Source organism: Prionailurus viverrinus, chromosome C1 (genome assembly GCF_022837055.1).
Source record: "Prionailurus viverrinus isolate Anna chromosome C1, UM_Priviv_1.0, whole genome shotgun sequence".
NCBI classification, from domain to species: domain Eukaryota; kingdom Metazoa; phylum Chordata; class Mammalia; order Carnivora; family Felidae; genus Prionailurus; species Prionailurus viverrinus.
In genome coordinates this window covers 85,322,373-85,344,109 of record NC_062568.1, presented here as the reverse complement: position 1 = coordinate 85,344,109, position 21,737 = coordinate 85,322,373, and the positions used below count along the sequence as shown (strand labels likewise).

The 21,737-nt window shown below is 33.2% G+C and overlaps 1 protein-coding gene across 1 annotated transcript in view; it reads right to left on the bottom strand.

Moving 5' to 3' along the window:
- Positions 1 to 21,737, bottom strand: part of LRP1B (LDL receptor related protein 1B) — a 1,903,200-nt gene that overhangs the window by 278,814 nt on the left and 1,602,649 nt on the right. Inside the window, exons 50-55 of the mRNA XM_047873645.1 lie at positions 20,892 to 21,014; positions 19,008 to 19,127; positions 14,254 to 14,382; positions 11,038 to 11,160; positions 7,469 to 7,609; positions 5,914 to 6,101 (exon numbers count right to left, since the gene is read on the bottom strand). Of these exons, the coding sequence (XP_047729601.1) occupies positions 5,914 to 6,101; positions 7,469 to 7,609; positions 11,038 to 11,160; positions 14,254 to 14,382; positions 19,008 to 19,127; positions 20,892 to 21,014 (824 nt within the window). The remainder of the gene's footprint in view (positions 1 to 5,913; positions 6,102 to 7,468; positions 7,610 to 11,037; positions 11,161 to 14,253; positions 14,383 to 19,007; positions 19,128 to 20,891; positions 21,015 to 21,737) is intronic.

The window sequence follows — 21,737 nt, the reverse complement described above, 5'->3', positions numbered from 1 at the left end:
GACTCTTGGTTTCAGCTCAGGTCATGATCTCATGGTTTTATGAGTTTGAGCTCCATATCGGGCTCCATGCTGAGAGCATGGGACTCTCTGTCTCCCTCTCTCTCTGACCTACCCCCACTCATGCTGTCTCTGTGTCTCTCAAAATAAATAAGTAAACTTAAAAAAATAAATTAATTAATTAAAAAAAGAATAGATAATGGCAAGTCTTTCTGTCTCCAGGGATTAACCTTTAATAAGAATTATGTATATTAAGTAATATTAAAGCTAAAAACAAATTCTCCCAAATATCTTCATTTGATCATGCGAGGTTGGCAAGATTTTTATAAAAGTTAACTGACATCATCAAAGCCATGTGGCCATAGCATGGCAAGGACCACAAAACTAGTCAACTTCCTTCATTCTTTTTCTACTGCATTATCTTGACTTTTTAGAAGACTTTAACGATCATAAGAATTAATGATTATGCAGAGCTTTGTAGATTACTAGCATTGGTACATATGCTATTTCAACAGGGCCTTACAGAAATCAGTGATGTAGGTATTATTATTTTTAGTTAACTGATGAGAAGCTAGAAGTTGTACGGGTAAAGTTGCCCGGATAAAGCCAGAGGATTGCTGAGACTGTCTATAACATATACTAAGGCACAATTAATATTGGTCAACTGGGTCTGATCCCACAACTTGGTATGCTGATGTTGTTTGGAGAAATAAAATAATATTAACATAATTTCCCACTATAATTTAATCACTTTTTGTGTCATCAAATCTTTTGTTCAGCATCTCTCTATCATGTAATATATGAAACTCTGATGATGATATGCAATATTTACTAACCAGCATGTAAATTCTGATGTCACACCATAGTATGTATTTGCAGTCCCAAAAATAATGACGTACTGTGACTGGTCACTGTCTTTCAGGTCTATATTCAATCTCTGCCAGGCAGCATATGAGAATTATAATTATACAAAATGAATCTATAATTAGCCAGATGATTATGATCATACTATCTTTACCAAGACTCTTTAGCACTTTTGGAATTAAGGAATGTGTGAATATTGAGAAGGACAGTGAGTTAAAAAGAAACCCTAAATCGTTATGAGTAACTGGTATCTAAGAGTTATTCAAAGCAAACATTTAATAACCTAGATTATTTATCTGAGGATAAATGTGATGGCAGATCTTTGTATCTATTGGGAAAAAATCAGAGAGATATATGTGCATTTATTAAATAGTAAGCAAACAATTGAGTTTTTTAAGCACACACACAAAAAAAACATTATTTGGTGGAGAGGCCACTTCATCTTCACCCAGAAATGTTCCAAAGCAAACTAAATGGCTGCTACTAAGTTCTTTTATAAGGAATGAATTGCTTTAAGCTCATAATGAATTGCTTAAGCGCTTTCATTGTTAACAATTTACACCAATATTTAGCTAATAAATTCTCAGCAATTACAAGTTTTTGTTTTGTTTTATTTTTAAGCCAACAAATCAAAACAAAAGCCACAGTTTGATTTCCTAAACTCTCCTCATCAAACTCTGACTTTCTTTGAGAAGACTTATCCTGCTACCTGTTTAAGGAAGTCAGGACAATCAGTGCTTTGCTATGGCAAAGGAAAATGAGGTGATTAATGTCACCTAAGTGTACACTTAAAAATTGTTAAAATGGTAGGGGAGCCTAGGTGGCTCAGTAGGTTGAGCGTCCGACTCTTGATTTTGGCTCAGGTCGTGATCTCATGGTTCCTGGGACCGAGCCCCGAGTCATTCCAGCTCTACGCTGACAGCGTGGAGCCTGCTTGGGATTTTCTCTCCCTCTTTCTCCCTATGTCTCTACCCCTCCCTCTCTTTCTGCTCCTCCCTCACTCAGGCTCTCTTTCTCTGTCAAAAATAAATAAATGAAAAAAGTTGGCTAAAATGGTAAATTTTATGTTATGTATATTTTATCACAATTTTTTAAAAAAATATTTTTTAAAAAAGGCAAGCAGAAAATGACAGGATACTAAAATATATCACTGAAAAGGACTGGAGTAGAGATCACTTAGGCCAGAAACCAGAGATCCATAGGCTGACATAAGGCATTGTTGAATTCAAGGAGCACTTTAGGACAAGTGAAAGGAATTTTAGTAGAATGTACTGAATTCCTCTCAGAGAGTATTATAAAAGGAAATAAACAGTGTCCTAATTTTAATGGGATTTCTGAAAATCACTTTGAATGACTAACATCAGGTTTATACAACCACTATATCAAATAGAACTACTATATCAAATAGCTTCCACATTTATAGAAAATCAATTTCTTAATGTAAAATTGGTAAAAGTGACTAAATATAGATTTCTATAAACAAATGAAATATGTTTAAGAGGTTATCAGTAAGTTTTTAAAAGATTATTTATTGAAAGAGAAGATTTTTTTTAAAAGATCATTTCCCCCAATCCGTTAACCTTGTTTTAACAAAAACATTTTTGCTCCCAAATAACCCAAAGGTCTCAGTGGGACATTCTACCAGCCTAGCTTTCATAAGTTGAGTGAAATAAAAGAATAATCATTTGTACCTTCAAAGATAAAAGATGAGAGATTAATCTATCTTGGAAACTGAGTTTTAAATTTTCTCATTTTCATTTACCAAAAAAACCCATTTTTTATGAAAGTGAGATTTATGTATTTTCAATATTATCTTAATTTTTCTCACCATCAAGAATGACTTCAAATTTTCCTGATTTGTATTAATTTTTATATAGGATCATATAGCTACCAGAAAGAAATATAGCTACCCAAACTTTTCCTATTAAATTCAGAGAAGTTTCTTTGTAGCTTTTTAAGCAATATTTTACAAATATTATTTCTAATACATACATTAAAACTTATTTCTCTCCCAGAAGTACATTTATTTTTACATGGTAAATTATCCTTCACATCAAAATAAGATCCTTGCTTTAGTAAATGTTATTACTCCCTGCTGAATAGTTAGATACATTGTATTTGTCTTACAACAAACGTGCAAATTGTTCACAGTCCATAAGGTCTAAATTTTGCTTTTGTAAGCAATTTTCATTTTATTGCAGAATTTGGTGGAGGATTTATTGCCATGTTCTATAGCTTTTGTAATGAAAAATTGGTTACTGGATATTTTTCTCCATTTCCTGGAAAAGAGAAACCAATAAGCTCCTACCCCCCCCCCCAAATATATAAACATTTTGTTGTATATAAGGCTTTTTACTCAATTTCCTATCAACACATTATCATGAATATAAATATGTGTGTGTATGTATGTGTATGTATATATATATATATATATATATATTTTTAACACAATATGTAAAATGTTAGCTTTGAAACTTTATTTAAATCTCTCATTTCTGATTCTGCTTGAATTTTTATATTGGTCTTGTTTCCCCAATAGATATTTTATTTTATTCATTAGTTTTGACGTGTACATATTCAAGAATGCTATTCATAGCAATTCTGTCAGGTATCAGACACAGAGACTTTCTAAATGATTAAATAAATATATTACCTATTTTAACTAGAATTCTCACTTCATTCTATGACCCCTTCTGAGAAGTCAAGGTGAAAATACTGATTTTTTTAAAGTTATCAACAAACAAGGATTTCTATATGATGGGTCTTATAAAGTAATTAAAATAGTATGATTTAATATGTTGCTCTGGATGATATATATTTCTACCACAGTAGTTTTCTAAATATGGCATTTCTGAGTACTAAGTACTTCTTATATGCAGGCATTATAAAAATACTAAAGCTCATTTGGATGTTATATGAAAAGGTGGTCATCTAATATTCTATAATTATTAGATTTTACCACCATATTTGTTATGACAGATTTTAAATACACGTAGATAAAATGTAAGGAGATCTACTTTGAAATTTAAGTTTTTAGATAGATGGAAAAATACACAGATGCTAGATAGATGGATGACAGACAGATTCTATGATTTATATATTCCATAAACATATAGAAATATAGAATATATTATACAGATACAACTAAACCACTATTTATAAACTCTGCATTTAAATTGTAACTAATTATCTGTAATATTTCTATGACCTGTTCCCTAATATTTCAAGAAACACTTTATATTGATTGTGCATAAGTCACTAATAATATTTTTTTCTGCTCCATTGGGTTTCAAAATATTTATTGCTAAAATTGATTATCTGATAGATATTCATCTCATTAAGAGTTATTTTGGTTCATTGTCTTGTTTCATTTTACCAACAATACAATGTTATAAGTGACTACATGTGTGTTTTAAGTCTGTAAATTAAAAAAAAAATTAATGTTTATTTTTGAGAGAAAGAGACAGAGTGTAAGCAGGGGAGGAGTGGAGAGAGAGGGAGACACAGAATCTGAAGCAGGCTCCAGGCTCTGAGCTGTCAGCACAGAGCCCAACATGGGGTTCGAACCCACAAACTGTGAGATCATGACCTGAGCCAAGGTCAGACGCTTAACCAACTGAGCCACCCAGACACCCCTTTAAGTCTATAAATTTAACCAAGTCTTAATACAATATTCAAACTAAAAAAATATTTTTCGTAACAAATGTAACTTCCTTAGTGTTTTGGTTTTTATCCCTGTTTTTGCATAGAGGAAAATGATCATTGTAGTTTTCTGGTTTCATCTACATACAATTAAATCCTATCAATGTAGTTAAACTAATCACAATACCAGAAATTCAGAGATTACAGACGCCAAAGTGGTTGGCTAAATTTACCATTTGACAGAAGTGGCCTATCATGGGATGTCAAGGCTGGCAAGAAAAAAGATACAACATCTTTGCAATATACAAATATTTTCTCTAGCATGCTTTAAAGAAAGCCACAATTTAACCTCTTTAGTAGTGAGAAATGAGACAGTTCTTTCCAAGTAAAGAGTATTTTACAACACTTTTCCTTATACCGAACAGAATCCGCCTCCTAATTTATAATTCCAACCTTCGAAACAAACTCAGACTAGGTTGCTCCCTATTCCAGTACTTCATATATTTGAATACAGATAACAATTCATCTTTGCTCGAGGGAAAACTCCTAAAGGTGTGTGTTCCATACTCCTTATGCTTCTGGATGTACAAATTTGTATACACTACAATTTGTCAAGGTTCCTCTTAAAATGCCCTGTCCATAAGTGTGCATAGTACCCCAGGTGTGTTCTGATCAGTGTGGAATTCAGTAGAATAAAATCTAACCTCTGTAATGCTATGAATGGCATTAGACTGAGTCTGTGTTTTAGAGGAGCCTGTCCTATTGCTGATTCAGACAGAACTAGTGTTCACTTAAAAACCATGACTTCTGAATGAATTGCTCTTCCTAAGATTTCCCCAACCATAATCAAACTTACTGTGCAGCTTTAATTTTATGTTCATTTGCACCCTCCTTTCCAACATGAATGAAAAGGAGATGTTTTTAAGAGCTATTCTTGCCAATCAGTTTTGTCATTGTATCACCCTCCTCAGGAAAATGGTACTAACAAAAGTCAATTAGGATATTAGGCATGATATATTTTTAGTGTACCTGCACTCAGTCCTAATAATTCATGTGTTCTGTTTTTTTTCTGTTTATATGAACAATATTGTATTATCCAATGTTGTGGTAGATAGATGCTCAGTCCATTTCACTTCAAAGATGGGAGAAAGAATGAGGGAAGAAATGAGAACTTAAGAGTTGCATACATATTTTTGTGCCACCAACATGGCAGTATCTCCCTAAACACTGGTCTTTTGCTGATTTTGTTTTTCTTTATGTTCAGCATACATTGAAAATGTTCAACATTTTCATATATCTTCAACAATATTATGATGCATTTTAAGTCTTACAGTTATAGTAGATTACATAGCGTTCACTGTCTCAAATTCTAATGTATCGTGTGATTTGCTATTTTTGATGAGTACCTACCTTGTAACTGACTGGAAGGTCTTGACAATCTTGAGAACATCCACTGACTTTCTTACTCAAACATTCATTTATATGGCAGTTTCTCTCATCTGAGCCATCGCCACAGTCATCCTTACTGTCACAAAGACCTCCACTGGGAATGCACCTGCCATTTTTGCACATAAAAAATGAACTGTTGCATGACTGTTCTGGAAAAAGAAAATAAAACAAATGGAACATAAAGGGCATGCCATTGCTTTATACTACAATTGTTGAAAACATTCACAAATATGATAACTTATCTGTCAAAAATTATGGTAAATATATGTGCATCTACAATTCTCTATACATAGTGTAATATTTTATACACAAAATATAAAAAAAAATCAAGGGCAAAATGTACTTTCATGTTCAACACTTATTGAAAATCTTTCTTTGCCATGAAAATTAACAATCAAAATAGCATCTCTAGGAAAATTAATGGAGTGTTTCTGTCTTCACCTATATTGTGAAGATGGAATTTAAAAGTATGATGATAGTTTGACATTTCCCTAAAGCCACAGGTCTCTAAGAAATTATATGTCACTAAAAATTAAGAATCTAGAATCGGTAGATGTTCCTAAATTCTTTTTCTTCCTGGAAATATAACGTTGACATTTTTAAGTCAGGGCATAAAAAGGACATTTGTGGTGAATAATAGTTTTTCCAAATATATCTATGGAAAGGAGTTTAGGTTTTGCAGGTATTTACAACCTGATGACTTGAATATTACTCATTATCATACATGATAAAAGAAAGCCTATTAGCATGTAAAGTACATGAGAAAAAAGCAATTGGGTTTATTTTAAATATACGACTATGTATTCAGTCTTTGGACTAGTGAAATGATAAATAGACCAAGTTTGGCTATGTATATATTTCTGTTCAAGTGATATGCAATTTATTTCATTGTGCCTAAGTATGACTCATACTGACTTTCTCTCAGTAAACCTCAGCTTATTTTATGTTTAAATTTTAAAATAGGACCATACCAGAAAATTATTTTCACATAATCATGCATTAAGAAAAAATAACTTTTTCAAAGGGGGCAAGGCGATGGATTCATTAAGTTCATTGCCTCAAATCTTTGTATTTTGGCACAGATTTAAATTTCTAAAAGTAGTTTCAAAACATAGTTGATTACTAGGATCCTGCATGGTATCACTTGAAACATCATATGCTTAATTATTTGCATTTTCCTTGAATATCATACTAGAATGACAATCAGAGTCACAGTTTTGCCATTAAAAAGCAAATGTTGGGGGGGCATCTGGGTGGATCAGTCTATTGGGCGTCTGATTTTGGTTCAGGTCCTGGTCTCATGGTTCATGGGTTCGAGTCCCACATCACGCTCTGTGCTGACAGCTCAGAGCCTGGAGTCTGCTTGGGAATCTGTGTCTCCCTCTCTCTCTCTGTCCTCCCCTCCCCCCAGCTGACACTGTCTCTATCTCTTAAAAATGAATAAACTTTAAAAAATACTTAAAAATATAAAGTAGAAAGCAAATTGTGGAATAAGCATATTATATATTTTCTGTACCTGCACTTTTGCACTTTGGGTTTAAAGGTGCTTCATCAGAATGGTCAGGGCAATCAAAGTCTCCATCACACTGCCATTGAGTACTTAGGAGGCATCGTCCATCAGCACAACTAAATTCTTCCACATTACACTGTCGATATGCTAGAGACAAAAAAACAAACCTTCTAATTCATATAACAAATACTCATTAAAACTACATCCCCCAATGTACACTATACCTAGTTAACCATGGGAGTTACCCATGTCTCCTATGATAAATGTTTCTAATTTCTTTTGGGAACAGTGGTCATAATGAAGAGATATTTGTGGTTGAAAAGTAGGATTAAAGGCCAGAAAATAAAGTAAAAAACAAGGCAATCTTAGTGTTTCTGAGTGAGGAAACAGAAATGCAATACTCGAGGATACCATACCATCTCTGTTCACCTATTATCTGTCTTCTAAAAATTTCCCTCTGAATGAAAAACAAGAATAAAGCTATTACATTTTTTTCAAGACTAAGCTTGATTAGGTATAGCACCAGAACATATGGATGAAGTGATTCTGAGTTATAATAATAATTCTCAGAAGCTGTAATGCTATGTTTGTGTTTGGGAAGCAGTGTTGAAACTGTAAAGACATTGCTAAAATGAAAGAAAAGTAAATTTATAAAGCAATAAAAACAAAACTATTGTAATTATCCTATATATTGATACTTAGAGGTATTGAAAAGCTTTATTCAAATCACAGTATCAACCCATCAATTTTTAATGTTCATATCTATGCCTGTTTGTAAGTAAAACTCATTTGATTTTGAATATTATGAGTATTTTTCCTAAGTTTGTTAACAATAAAAACTATCATTTCCATTAAGAAACTTTCTGGTAAATCTGGCAAATATTCTACTTTTGAAAAGAGGGAATAAGATCTGTATGTTTATTAACAAATAGACAAAATTCCAATAGAAAAATAATTCAACAATGATTATATAATTGAGATGTTTGTCACATAGAATGGCAAAATGAGAGAGTTCTAAAATACTCCAGTTTCCCTGGTCTTTCTTCCCTCCCGTTCCTCACTAGTTCATTCTCCTCAGTCAATAGGTCAATATGTACATTACATTCAAGTCTCTCCCAGCCCAGTAACAATAAAAATCCATCCACATAACTCTTAACTATACCTTACTTTTCTTTCCTACTACCCTAGCCAGCGTTTCCTCACTTATCTCCAGCTCTTCCTCAATTCATTAATATCCATTTCTACATCTGCCTTCTGAAATTCCTCTTTGAGCTAACAAATACCAAGTGACAAGTGAATTCAAAGGTGTCTCAGACTCTTTATCTATTTCACTTTCCTTCAGCATTTGATGTTGAGCACACTACCCTGTAAATAATTTCCTAATTTAATATTTATAATCCACTCTCCTGGACATCTTTCTAACTTCACGTTTGCTGTTCCCTTTTATCCTTCTTTCTGTATGAATTCAACTCCTGTTCCATCCTAAAATATTGCAGGTGAAGCCCTAACTTCAATCTTCAACATGTTGCTTTCCCGTTTTCCTGTCTGCAGTGCTGGGTGTTCTCATTCTTGGCTACATTTTGAATATCATCTTTATGCCAATGACCACCAAATTAATCTTATTTTCCTGGTTATCCTTTGGTTTCTGGAACTAAATTTTCAAACACTCACTGTACAGCTCCATGTGATTGTCTGATTAACACTTCATATTCAAAGTATCCAAAATTAATTCTTTTTTACATTTCTCTTCTGCATCTGCAAAACTTGGCCCTTAATCTCTTGTGTCCCAAAGTTCATTAATAGTAACACACCATCCACCAAGTCATCCGAGCTAGAAATTCTCCTTTCTCCTCCATATCTGACCGTAGATGAATTCTGACTGATTCTGTTCTCCTCATTCCACCATTTCTGCCCTGGCTTATCATCACATCATTAATCATCAGAACTATTGCAATAATTTTCTAGTTAGCTTACTTTCTCCCTAATGTCTCCCCTCTCCCAGGGTAATATTTCATCCACTCTTCTGAAAAAGATGGTCCTGAAACATATTTTGACTGTGGCATTTCCCTATTTCAAATGTGTGTTGCCAACTAGGAGCCAAATAATTAAATACAAATTCCTTAACAAATATTCCAGACTTTTTAGAATCCAGCTTCAACTTTCTAACTTACCTCAGAAAAGACTAATTGCTATTCTTCAACCATGTCAATTTACAGTCATTTGTAAACATACAAAGAACTTTCTATGTGTGCAGAACTATCCTTAGCACTTTACAAATATTAACTTAATTCTCTTAACATCCTTAATATATATATATATATATATATATATATATATATATATATTTAAAATAGATGAAGAATTTGGGTACAAAAAGGTGAAATAACTTTTCAAAGATCACACAGATAGTAAGGGGCAGGGCCAGGATCTGGACCCAGGCTGTCTGCCTCTAAGGTCCAAGCTTTTAACCACTGTGTATGTTCTCTACCATCCATATATGACTTTCTCTAACAATCCTTGCTTCTTTATTCTTTAGTAACTCAAAAATTATTCTCTCAGCTTTGCTCCCATGTATTGTGATTCTTATTGCCATCTGACAATGTGTGCTATTTTTCTATATTGTATTTCTGATCTTCCTGTTTGTCTGCAATTTCTTCTATCTCTGTCTCATTCATCTCCATATCAACTGAGTAAGTGTCTAACAGAGGGAAGGTATTCAATCAGAATTAATTGTACTTCCGATTAACACCTTGAGTTATGATGTATCTTTTAAAACATCACATTGAATCCATGACTTAATGGTGAAATGATCATAAAAACTGGTATCCAATGATTTCTATCAGAGACTGCTATCAAAAACCAAGGCTATAGACACAACACAGGAAGAACAAAAGAGGGCACTAAATCTACTGCCTTTCATCATTATATGTGGATTTTAATGCTTTTCATTTTACATTTACCCATGTATGTATTTAAGTTTTTTTTTCTTCTTACAAAAATACTAGGTTCATGTAAGAATTCAATTTCAAGTAGGAATTTTTAATGATTTTCACTACAAAAGTTATATTTGTATTTGTGTGTATATTATATATGTACTAGTCCTATAAATATATATGCAATAAGATAAATTTTATCATTATATTATTCAATTTTAACAAATAAGTGTACATGTAAAAGGATAAGGTGAAAGGAAAATATTACGTATCCAATTTCTCTGATAGTTGTGAATTCTTTTTTTTCTCACTCAAGTATTTCATTTGGCTATAAGACTGACCTAGCTAGCCATATATTGTCTTTAAAGTTTAAAGCACTTTAAACCAAAAACATTTTCATAAACATTTCCCTGTGTGGCTCCTAATAAGAATATGCTACACGTAGGCATGATCTCCAAGTCAATGTGTAATTAAGCTAGAGCTTAAAGAAGTTATTGTGGCGCATCTATATATTACTGAGTTTACATGTCCTTAGTGCATAAAGAAATGTGTTGTTCTTGTATTTACGTATTTCTTAAGATATCTTAAAAGATTCTTATTCAGCCTGACAACATCTTCTATGAAAAGTTTGGGTATACTTACCGCACTGCAGTGACTCATCGGAGCCATCTCCACAGTCATCATCATGGTCACAAACAAACTGCTTGGGGATGCACACTTTATTATGACACATGAAAGCATTTTCATCACATGTATTATTGGGAGCTAATAAAGATACCACAAAAAATAAAGTTAGATGAGTACCTATTTCATCTTCCCCCACCTTAGGACTTTGGGGAATGTATGCTATTATACTCAATAATTCGTAGTTATTTACAAAAAAAGAAAAGTTTGCTAATATATATATGGACATACATATAAATTCATAATATATATTAAAATGCATATATTTATATATGAAATATATGAACGCTGATTCAAAGTTTTAGTATTAATACATTCACCAATTCCACAGTGACCCTGAAATTTCAGGCCATTTAGCAATTTGTAAGTTTGCTAAAGGATGAATTCAAAAGTTCATAAGTGATAAAAAAATCATTCAACTGTAATAATGTGGCTGGGTTTTTTCTCTCCTTATGCCTGCAGGATTGCTAGTAAAGTGATAAAAACCTTGCTTCTTTGTGAAAAATGAACCTGAAAAGACTACCGAGTGCTAATGCTCATGATGGAAGTGAAAAGAAAACATCAAAATAGCTAAGAAAACTATTGTTTCTAAGATGAAAATAAAACTTGGGTGACTTTGGGATATTGAAATAGGTTAAGATCTATGGTCTGATAAGCCCAACAAGTAAGTACCACATCAAATTAAGAATACTGATCCATGAAATGGAATACTGATTCTTTTGGAACCCTGATTCATGAAAACAATGCTCTAACAAGGGTCCTAACCAATGGGGAAAATAGTTGACCAAAATGTCCAATAACCTTCAGCAAAAGTTCAAAAACTGGTAAGTTTTGCAGAGTAAATAAACTTTAATACTATATGCATGGAATCACAGTGGTTTGAGGAGATAATTTAAATATTTTCAATTACTTTGTCTAATATTTAAAAGATTAATGTATGTTAGGACCTAAGGTTGTTGAGATATTTTGAATATAAAAAATCTGCTATAGAATAGATGCTAACTAAACTTATTAATTACTGTAAAATATCACATAGACCAAACCATTATGTTGTTTACCTAAAACTCATATAATGTTGTATGTCAATTATATCTCACTTTTAAGTAAAATAAAAAAAGAATCTGATATATGTCACTATAGTATACTAGAAAGAGAAAGGTTTTGCAAAAAGTCACTCTGCTACTTATGATTTATATCTTATGGAAGGTTTTTACTTTCTTGTTTTATCTGTTTCTTTATTCACTTAACGGGAATGATAAGATCTATCTGATAAACTTCTTGCAAGAACCAGATAAGGTATATGAAGCAGATCAGCTTATTTTAGGTACTCAGTAAATTCCCAGGTGCTATTTAAATTCCCATCTATTTAACAACTATTTTTGGCAGATTCCCAAAAACATTTCACTGAGATACTGTGGGAATTCAATAATGTAAATAAAACAACCTAACAATATAATTGACATATAATGGGCACTTGAAAAAATTTACATGCCTTCTAACTCCCCCCACCACATCCATATCTTAATAGGTACTTCTCTCTACCTAGAATAACTCTCTTTTTTCTCTTTGTCCTTCATTACAAAGATAATGTTATTTGTTTTCCTTGAAATCCTTCTATGACACTTTTACCTTTGTTATATAATATTTCTTTGTGATGACCTAGTATCTTCTATATTTAATTTGATATTTAAAGTATTATAATTATTCTTTTACCCATATTCAAAAAAGGAAATCTCTGCTTTCAAGTCTGTAATGACTACAATAGAGATATGAGTAAGTAAAACAAAAAGGATTCCTTGGAATTAATCAAGTGTAACTTATTTCCAACAAATTTGTTTTCAAAAAAGATACGGAAGCCATGTAGAAGTAGCATTAAAACTTCCCATTATAATCATAGTAAAATTCAGTTACTAATAACTCCGCTAACTTTGAACTCTGTGACAGTTATATAACTCAAGTGAATTATGCCAATTCTAATACATGAATTATTCTTTAAAACACCAAGCAACAGAGGCTTATTTGGCATTAACGCTTTCAGGTCACTTGAGTACAATTTGTTGTACTTTAGCATAATTTACTTAACAGCACCCATGTGGTCCAAAAGTGTTAATATGTCTCCCAGAGTGTTAACTTACTACAATAGCAATAGTATACTGGGGCCATCTGGATCACTGAATTGATGCATAATCCTTTGTTATGTAGCCCTCAGTGGCCCCATTGACCTTTACAGACACACATATCGGTTTCAAGATCAAAGTGAACTATTCTATAATAGCATGAGTTTTGAACACATAGGCCTGCCTCATAGTTTTCTTTTTCTTTCTCCACTTTAACTACCCCGTCCACTCATATATACATACCCACACAGACACACACCTATATTATGGCTTCAAATACAGTTTTAAAGACCTGAAGACAGGTCATTGGAGAAATGATTGGCAGAATTCATTTTAATGGCCAGAATTCACAGCACTGTTTCTGACAACTTGCTCAGCTCAATGGATCCCCTATGTGACCTTGGGACAGTTTTCAAATATTCAGGCCCCTCATTCTCTTGATCATGCAAAAGATTTTATCTAAATTTTTACTACTGAGTAATTCCGTGAACATTTCCTGAGGTGACCAAGAGTCAGAAACTTAGTAAATTGTTTGACCTCCAAAGGTGTTCCCCTGATCCCCCAGCTTCATTCAGCTATATCCATACTATTTTTACCTGACCTAAGGGTTAATACCCTCTCCGCAGGACTAATAGGTGTTTACTGACCTTCTGATCAGTAGTTATTTGGTATCACATCAGTCATTTATAGAGTGTCTGTAATAGGCAATCTAAAACACTTTGTGGGGGTGGGGTTCTAAAAAGAAAATAACAAATCTACTATAGTCACACAACATCAGATAGCTACATAATCTCAGAAGAGAAGAGATGGGTCTGTGTTCATCAGAATGGTTTTTAAATGGGTAATCCCAATGTGCATGTTTGAAAATCTCTGGACAGTAGCTGGTTAGAGGGGTTGCTGAACTGCCGAACTACTCTGATGACAACATCCCACCTGATTAATTCTGGTACTATGTATGAGTCCAGGGAGTGGGAAAGTGAGAGAAAATGTGAGATGGTAAATACTACAAAAGCAAGAGTCTGAGGGTGCTGCGGCAGCTTTCCTTCACGTGTCTTACCGCAGCCTGCTGTGGAGAGCTCATCACTTCCATCTGGACAGTCCCTTTCACCATCACAAAGCCAGTGCCGTGGCACACAGGCATGGGAGCCCTGACAGCTGAACATGTCAGTTGCACAGGTGGCAGTGCCTGAAACCCAAGGAAAGAATGCTATTAAGATCACTGCATGTCTGCTGGGGAAGTCTAACATTTATATTTCCCTTAGAAAGAAAGGACACAGAAGAATGTTGCTAACAAGGAAGAGATTGTAGCTATTTGGAATCATTAGATAGCATCCTTCTCCTACAGATGTTTACACATTTTCCTCCCAGAATGCATTTCTTCCTAATTGCAAGTGTTAGATTTCTTAAGGCTACATGGCAGAAAACAATAAAGATCTTTTCTGCTTGTAAGATGTAGCAAAGCATAGATATGTCATAGACTTGTGAATAAACTTTGATAACATTTATAAAAGACAGAACCTATAAGGATAATAATAATAATAGTAATAGTTATAATAACAATGTAATGATAATAATGAAATTTTTATTGCTTAATATATGCTAGGCACATAATATATTCACTCATTTAATTTTTGCAGTAATCCCAACCAGTAGACTATTATTAGCCTTATTTCACTGAAAGAAAACTGAGCCTCAGAGAAGTTGAAAGTCCCACAGGTTGAGCTAGGAGTCCAAAACTCTTCTGATTGCTAAGCACCTTCTCTTAACCACTAATGCTATGACTGTTACTCCCCACCTTGTGTTGGCTGAAAAGAATAAATGTATGCATGTTCCTTTTTTTCATACACACTTAATAAGTAGAATTTACCTTTGCTCTGTCAATTCAATGTCCCTTTAGATGTATGATGTTTTTCAGATGTATACAGAAAGAAAAAAAATGCTTGCTGACTTTCACTATAAATTCAAAGGGTCATTGGTGGTTTCTTTGTTTCTCCTTAAGTGGGTATAGGGTAAACATATGAAACAGAACATGATTATTTCTCATGATATTTTCCTAGCTCCTGCTTTTATTTATATAACATGTTTGTTGAATGAATCAGTTACATGACCCTCAAATCATGTTCTAACTTTTCTTTAACTTCATTTTCTGAGAGCAAAAGCTGCCCATAGAAAGATGCTAGAAAGAAAGAAAGAAAGAAAGAAAGAAAGAAAGAAAGAAAGAAAGAAAGAAAGAAAAGGAAGAAAACACATTGTTAGAACTATTAAAAAAAAACGCTATTATTTCCAGGAATAAAATACAATATGACTGAATGGAGTGAAGAGAGATATTTGTTTCCAAACATTTAAAGCAGTGACCAACATGCTTTCATTATATAATTATCATCTTTCTTTTCAGCTGTAGAGTTGCTAGGAGCAGAAAATGCTTTTCAAGGCAATGTTTTCAATACGGCAGGGCAACAGCGTGCCCATATAAAACGCCTTGAGGATTTTCTCCTTCATAAACATGACTGTCCTTCACATATACTTTAGCTTAGAAGACAGGATGGCAAGTGAATGTAGAAAAGTCCTCCAGGTAATTCACATGTGCTCATTTGATTGAGGATCAGTGCTAATAGAATGAGGTTTAATATGATATCTATTCCTGGAAGAAATCATAAAAAATCTATTAAATAAATGTTGCTTTCATTTAAAAATGAATTTACCTGCTAACTATTATGTCTTTAGTACCTTCTATAATAAAATTATCTTCCTCCAGAATTTATTTTTATACTATTCCTCATAATGATCTATCTTTTCAAACTTGCCATTAGAATATAAAGTGTCACTTTTACTATTATACTCTCAATTAGTGCTTTAATTTCCATAATATTTTTGTTATTTAGCTTGAGTTTAAAAAAAAAAGGCATTCTCCCTAGTAAGGAAGTTTTGGTGCATGTGAAACTCCTTGTCTACTTTCCGATTATCACCCAATTTATTCTCAAGGTAGGCATAATAGATATAACATCAATTTGGCTATTGAGAAATCTAATTCGCTATGACCTTGGAGAAGACTAGTGTTTGAGCTTCACTATTTGTAAAATGAGGGAAATGACTAGATAATTACTAAGCCACCTCAAGCTATAAAATGGCATAAAGCTCTTTGCAGCTAATTTCCTGACTCCCTTGATAGTATTCAATAGATTCTGTGTTAAGAGCATGCCAAAACATCATAGTCAATTGGAAAGAAAATGGGCCAAAGAAAAAAACTCATGGCATCATTCCATAGTTATTCCTGCCATCTGGAGACACATTGCCTTCCTCAGGGAAATGAATTCCAGGAAAAGAAGACAAGCTGAAAGATTTCCACCAGATCCGTCTTGGGTACCTGCTCAGATATTATATTTGATTGGTAAGAGTTACTATCCCATTTAGGAAATCCTCCAGAAATCTGAATTCTGGTCCTAGCTCTGTCATTACTGATACTCTGAGTGACCTAAAGCAATTTATTAACTAAATGGGATCCTCAGATACCAAGTCAGAACCATTATTGTGTTTACTAAGAAAGGTTGTGCTTACAGCCCATATTAGAATATTTAAAGATGAAGATTAAGAATCTACATTTTTGGGGCACCTGGGTGGCTCAGTTCGTGATCTCACAGTTTGTGAGTTCGAGCCCCGCGTCGGGCTCTGTGCTGACAGCTCAGAGCCTGGAGCCTGCTTCAGATTCTGTGTCTCTCTCTCTCTACCCCTCCTCTGCTCACGCTCTGTGTCTCTCTGTCTCTCAATAATAAATAAATGTTAAAAAAATTAAAAAAAGAATCTACATTTTTTTTTGTTTATTTATTTTTGGGACAGAGAGAGACAGAGCATGAACGGGGGAGGGGCAGAGAGAGAGGGAGACACAGAATCGGAAACAGGCTCCGGGCTCTGAGCCATCAGCCCAGAGCCTGACGCGGGGCTCGAACTCCCGGACCGCGAGATCGTGACCTGGCTGAAGTCGGACGCTTAACCGACTGTGCCACCCAGGCGCCCCAAGAATCTACATTTTTAACAAACTTCTAAGAAGAATATTTTGTGCACTTAAGGTTGTGAACCACTGAGATAAATTATTTATAAAGTTTCTTTCCAAACCTAGTATATTAGATTCAGTTCATTCAATGATACTTGGTCTAAAGATTTTGTATGTGTCACCAGCTTAGCAGTTAGCATATAAAATACAACCTGTAAGTAAATTAAACAGACAGGTTTTGACAACAGGTAAACATGTCCATTACCATTTTAATTATTTAAAAAGTTATCAGCACATTGATAGATGTAGATTGGCAATAATACTCTGAAAAAGAACATTTATATTGTATACATTGATTCATGATAGATGATCATAATAGTTACATAAGGGATATTTTTTGTACCCTCTTAATAGGTAGCAAAAATGCAGATGTGGGATAATTCAGCTCTGTATGATTGCATAAGCTTTATACCTTCTATTTTGCTGTGTCCACTCAGAAAAGACAGAGGTATCAACTGAGCACTTTGGTGTAGGGTGAAACAAAAGGTCAAATCCAAGATGATTTTAGTGACTGGCAACATGTTCACCTCATTGTAAGTAGGTGATTCTTTTGTTAAAATTAAAACAAAATTAATAGCAAAGAGGAAAAAGTAGTTAAAAGCCACTGGTGAAACATCTAATTGATTACTGATTTCTTTTTCCTTTCAGAGCTTTTCTATAGTGATCCTTCTGTATTTATCTGCCGCATAACTGTTTCAGCTATGTAAACAAAAGATAGATTTGGGGTGGCTTAAATACAAGAAAATAAATTGCCTACTGTCAGGGGACATCTCTAATTTTATGTTGTTTACAAACAACTTGAATAGTATAAAATCCTATCAACTTGTCTCAATGGAAGGGACCTAAAAGGCCACAACTACTGAAATTTAAAAATGGTGTTAAGTACACCTAACTCTGTACGTGCACCTTATTCTATGACTCAGGTCCTTTTCTCTCTGAAATAAGGATGATAAAAGCTATGAAATAGGGCTAATACAATGAGTAAAGATTTTATGCCTATAATACAAACATGCAAATAGAAACAGATCAGAAAGATAAACACAAAGACACATAAATAAATAGTAGAATGCCTGTCCATTTGTAATAAATTTATACAGACTAGATAAATTCCATCTTTTTCCCCTTAAAAAATTAACCTAATAATCCCATTTAAGTTATTTCTTAAATGTTTGTGATTATTTGAAAGCAATTACACTGGCTATGTAGTTGATACATAGTGGGACATTCTATCTCTAATTCTAGAAAGCTGTTTATTGAAGTACACTTAAAAATATATAAATATCCCCCTTCTTTACTATCTATTTAAAACAATCCACTAATAACAATCACTATAATACATATATACAAACATAAATAGTGTGGGTAGCTTGTGACAGTGCAAATCAGTATATTTTTGAGGGCCACTTAGCAATACATATCATGAGCCATGAAAAATGTTTGATTATTCGATCCAAGTATTCTCAGTCATTGAGATCTATTCCAAAGAAGTAATTGAATACTAAAAAAAAATAAAATTTGCAAATGTATTCATTGTGAATATTCAGGAAAAATCCTAAAAACTGAATAACTGTGTATGTAAAAATAGTAGAACGACAGGTTGTCATTAAAATAATAAAACCAGCTACATGGAAATGTATATGTAAATTTAAATTAAATTTAACAGAGTAGAAAACAGAGTTTCATGTTTTTGATTGCTCTAAAATTGTAGTGCACATATATCATATGCCTAAGAATTGAATGAGAACACAAAAGAAACAACTCACCGCAAATGCTATCACTTTCATCTAATCCATCTCCACAATCGTCCTCTCCATCACAAATCCAGTGTTTAGATATACATTTTTGTGCAGAACAAGCAAATTGGTTCCAAGAACAAGAAGAATCTAGACAACAAACAAAAATGTTTGCTTTAGATGCAAAAGAAAAGAAAAGTCATGTGAGACCATCTTAGGATAGATCTGACAGTGAGAAAGTCCTTCCTTTAGATTTCGCTAAAATCAATTGTCTTATAATAAAACAAGCCAAATGTCTCTTCTCTACTACAGCTCTATAAAATTTTGACAACAGCCTGCTTATTCCCGCTGAGTGTTCAGGTTATGCAACATTTTTCCTCCCACAGAATTTTCACAGAATTATGCTGGCCACTCTCCCCTAAATATATATTCCAGGGTGTCATTAAAAAATTCAACATCTGGTACATAGATATAAAACAAATATTCCAAGTGGGGTCTAGTCATCCGTCCTAATTTTTAATTGATTTTTGAACAACTAGAGAAAAAAATGCTTCTAAGGCAAGATTACATTATGCTATATTCACCAGCATATATGTTTGTTTATAATGATGAGGTGACTAAGGGGCTTTTAGCTCAAAGACAAGCCATCAGTTTTACACCCCTACCTACTAAACCTTAAGTGTTTTGACTTTTCTCTCTTAGGGACCCTTAAGGCTGACTAATAACATCCAAATTCATTGGCATGGTGGCTTGTATTTTACTACCAAATTATGCATTTATAATAGTGTACTCCATTTATTTCCAAAGTCAGGTTTGTGATTTTTCTCCTTCACCCTTGGCCTATTCCTCCACTCAGCCTATTTATTACCAGGCAAAATCCAAAATAAAACCCTTCCAAATTCAAGTGTTCCAAATGTAAATGAGAATAAAAATAGACATTTGATTTTGATCCTATAAATTATTTAATAACCTTGAATCTTTATTTAAAATATTCACTTAGAAGACCTGTTGAAAAGAGTTTAGAAAAACTGAAGCCTGGAAAAAATGAAACTAAAGAAAGTACAACCGTATAATGGCTTCCTGTCCAGAAACTATGAATCTACATAAACTATTTGTAAAGTTCTCTGTTAATCCTGTTCAGAATCTGGCTCTAATGTAAAGATATATAGCATCTTAATCAAACAAAATGCACCTTCATATTTCATGATGACATTTACTTTTAGAGGAGTTTGACATTTCATAGAAGATCCATTTTTAATCTTTTCCTCTACTTTGTCTATTCACCACAGTGTACGTTATTTGTGTTAAATGAAAATAATGAATATATGCTTTGTTTCCCTGTAGGAAATTTCTTTGGCCTAGAAATTACAAAATCCATAAATTCTATAAAATAAATTTTCAAAGTGCTGTCTTGCCTTGCCAAGTAAAATGAAATGTACACATGAGAAATTAGGAGGTTAGATGCTGAGAGATGAGATTTTGAGGAAATACAAATTTAAGTAAACTATTTAAAACAATACATGTAATTAATAGAAACATTTAGAATAACAATGTTAATAGGTAGGCAGAGTATAATGAGTAGTGTGAACTAAAACCTTATTTTTTATAGCAGAAAGTAAATATATTAGCATTTCAAGTTAATAAGTCAGAAAATAAAGGTGTACCATTTAGATTGATAAAGATAACCATTAATGTTAAAATAAAAGGCTGGGACAGGAGATTGTTATTCTTTATTATAAGTTCTGTTCTATTTTAATTTTTATCATTTTGTATTATTTAATAAAAATGAAAATTGTTAAAATCAATTAGCAACATTTTTTATAAAATTCCTATGTAAAAAAGAGAACATCAGCATATAAGTAGTAATAAGGCATACAGAAAAAGAATGTCACAGAGCAAGATAGAATGTCTCACCACAGTGGAACTCATCAAGTCCATCCTCACAATCTTTCTGACCATCACATATCCAGGTATTCAAAATACACCTTCCACTAGGACAACCAAAATAGTTTTCTTCACATTTATGTTTGTTTTGAACTGTGATAAAATACAGAATGTAATGTTAAATAATTTAAATTAATCTTAGCTTCCACAATGTTAGGTAGATAATAAAACAGTAATACTCTGTAAACTGGAAGAGATAAATAACAAAAAATCTTAAATAAAAGCTGAGATGGTCTTTTCAATAATGTCAAGGTCATGGGTGTCTGGCTGGTCCAGTTGGTAGAGCATGAGACTCTTGATTCAGGGTCATGAGTTCAAGCCCCACATTGGGTGTGGAGCCTACTTAAAATAAAATTTTATATATATTAGGGGCACCTGGGTGGCAAAGTCAGTTGGCTAAGCATCTGATTTTGGCTCAAGTCATGATCTCATGGCTCATGAATTCAAGCCCTGTCTTGGGCTCTGTGCTGACAGTTCAGAGCTTGAAGCCTGCTTTGGATTCTGGGTCTCCATCTCTCTCTGCCCCTCCCCTGCTTGCACTTTCTCTCTCTCTCTCAAAAATAAACATTAATTATTTTCATTTATATATATTACACACACATATACATATACAAAAGAATGTCAAGGTCATGAAAACCAAGGAAAAACTAAAACAAGACAAAACAAAAACTGGCACAGACCAGAAGGGACTAGGAAGATATGATAATCAAATCCAATACAGGATTGGAACCTGGATCAGAAAAAAGATAATGGAAAAATTTGTTAAATACAAATAATGTGGAGTACCATTAATTAAAATAAAATACAATAAAATAC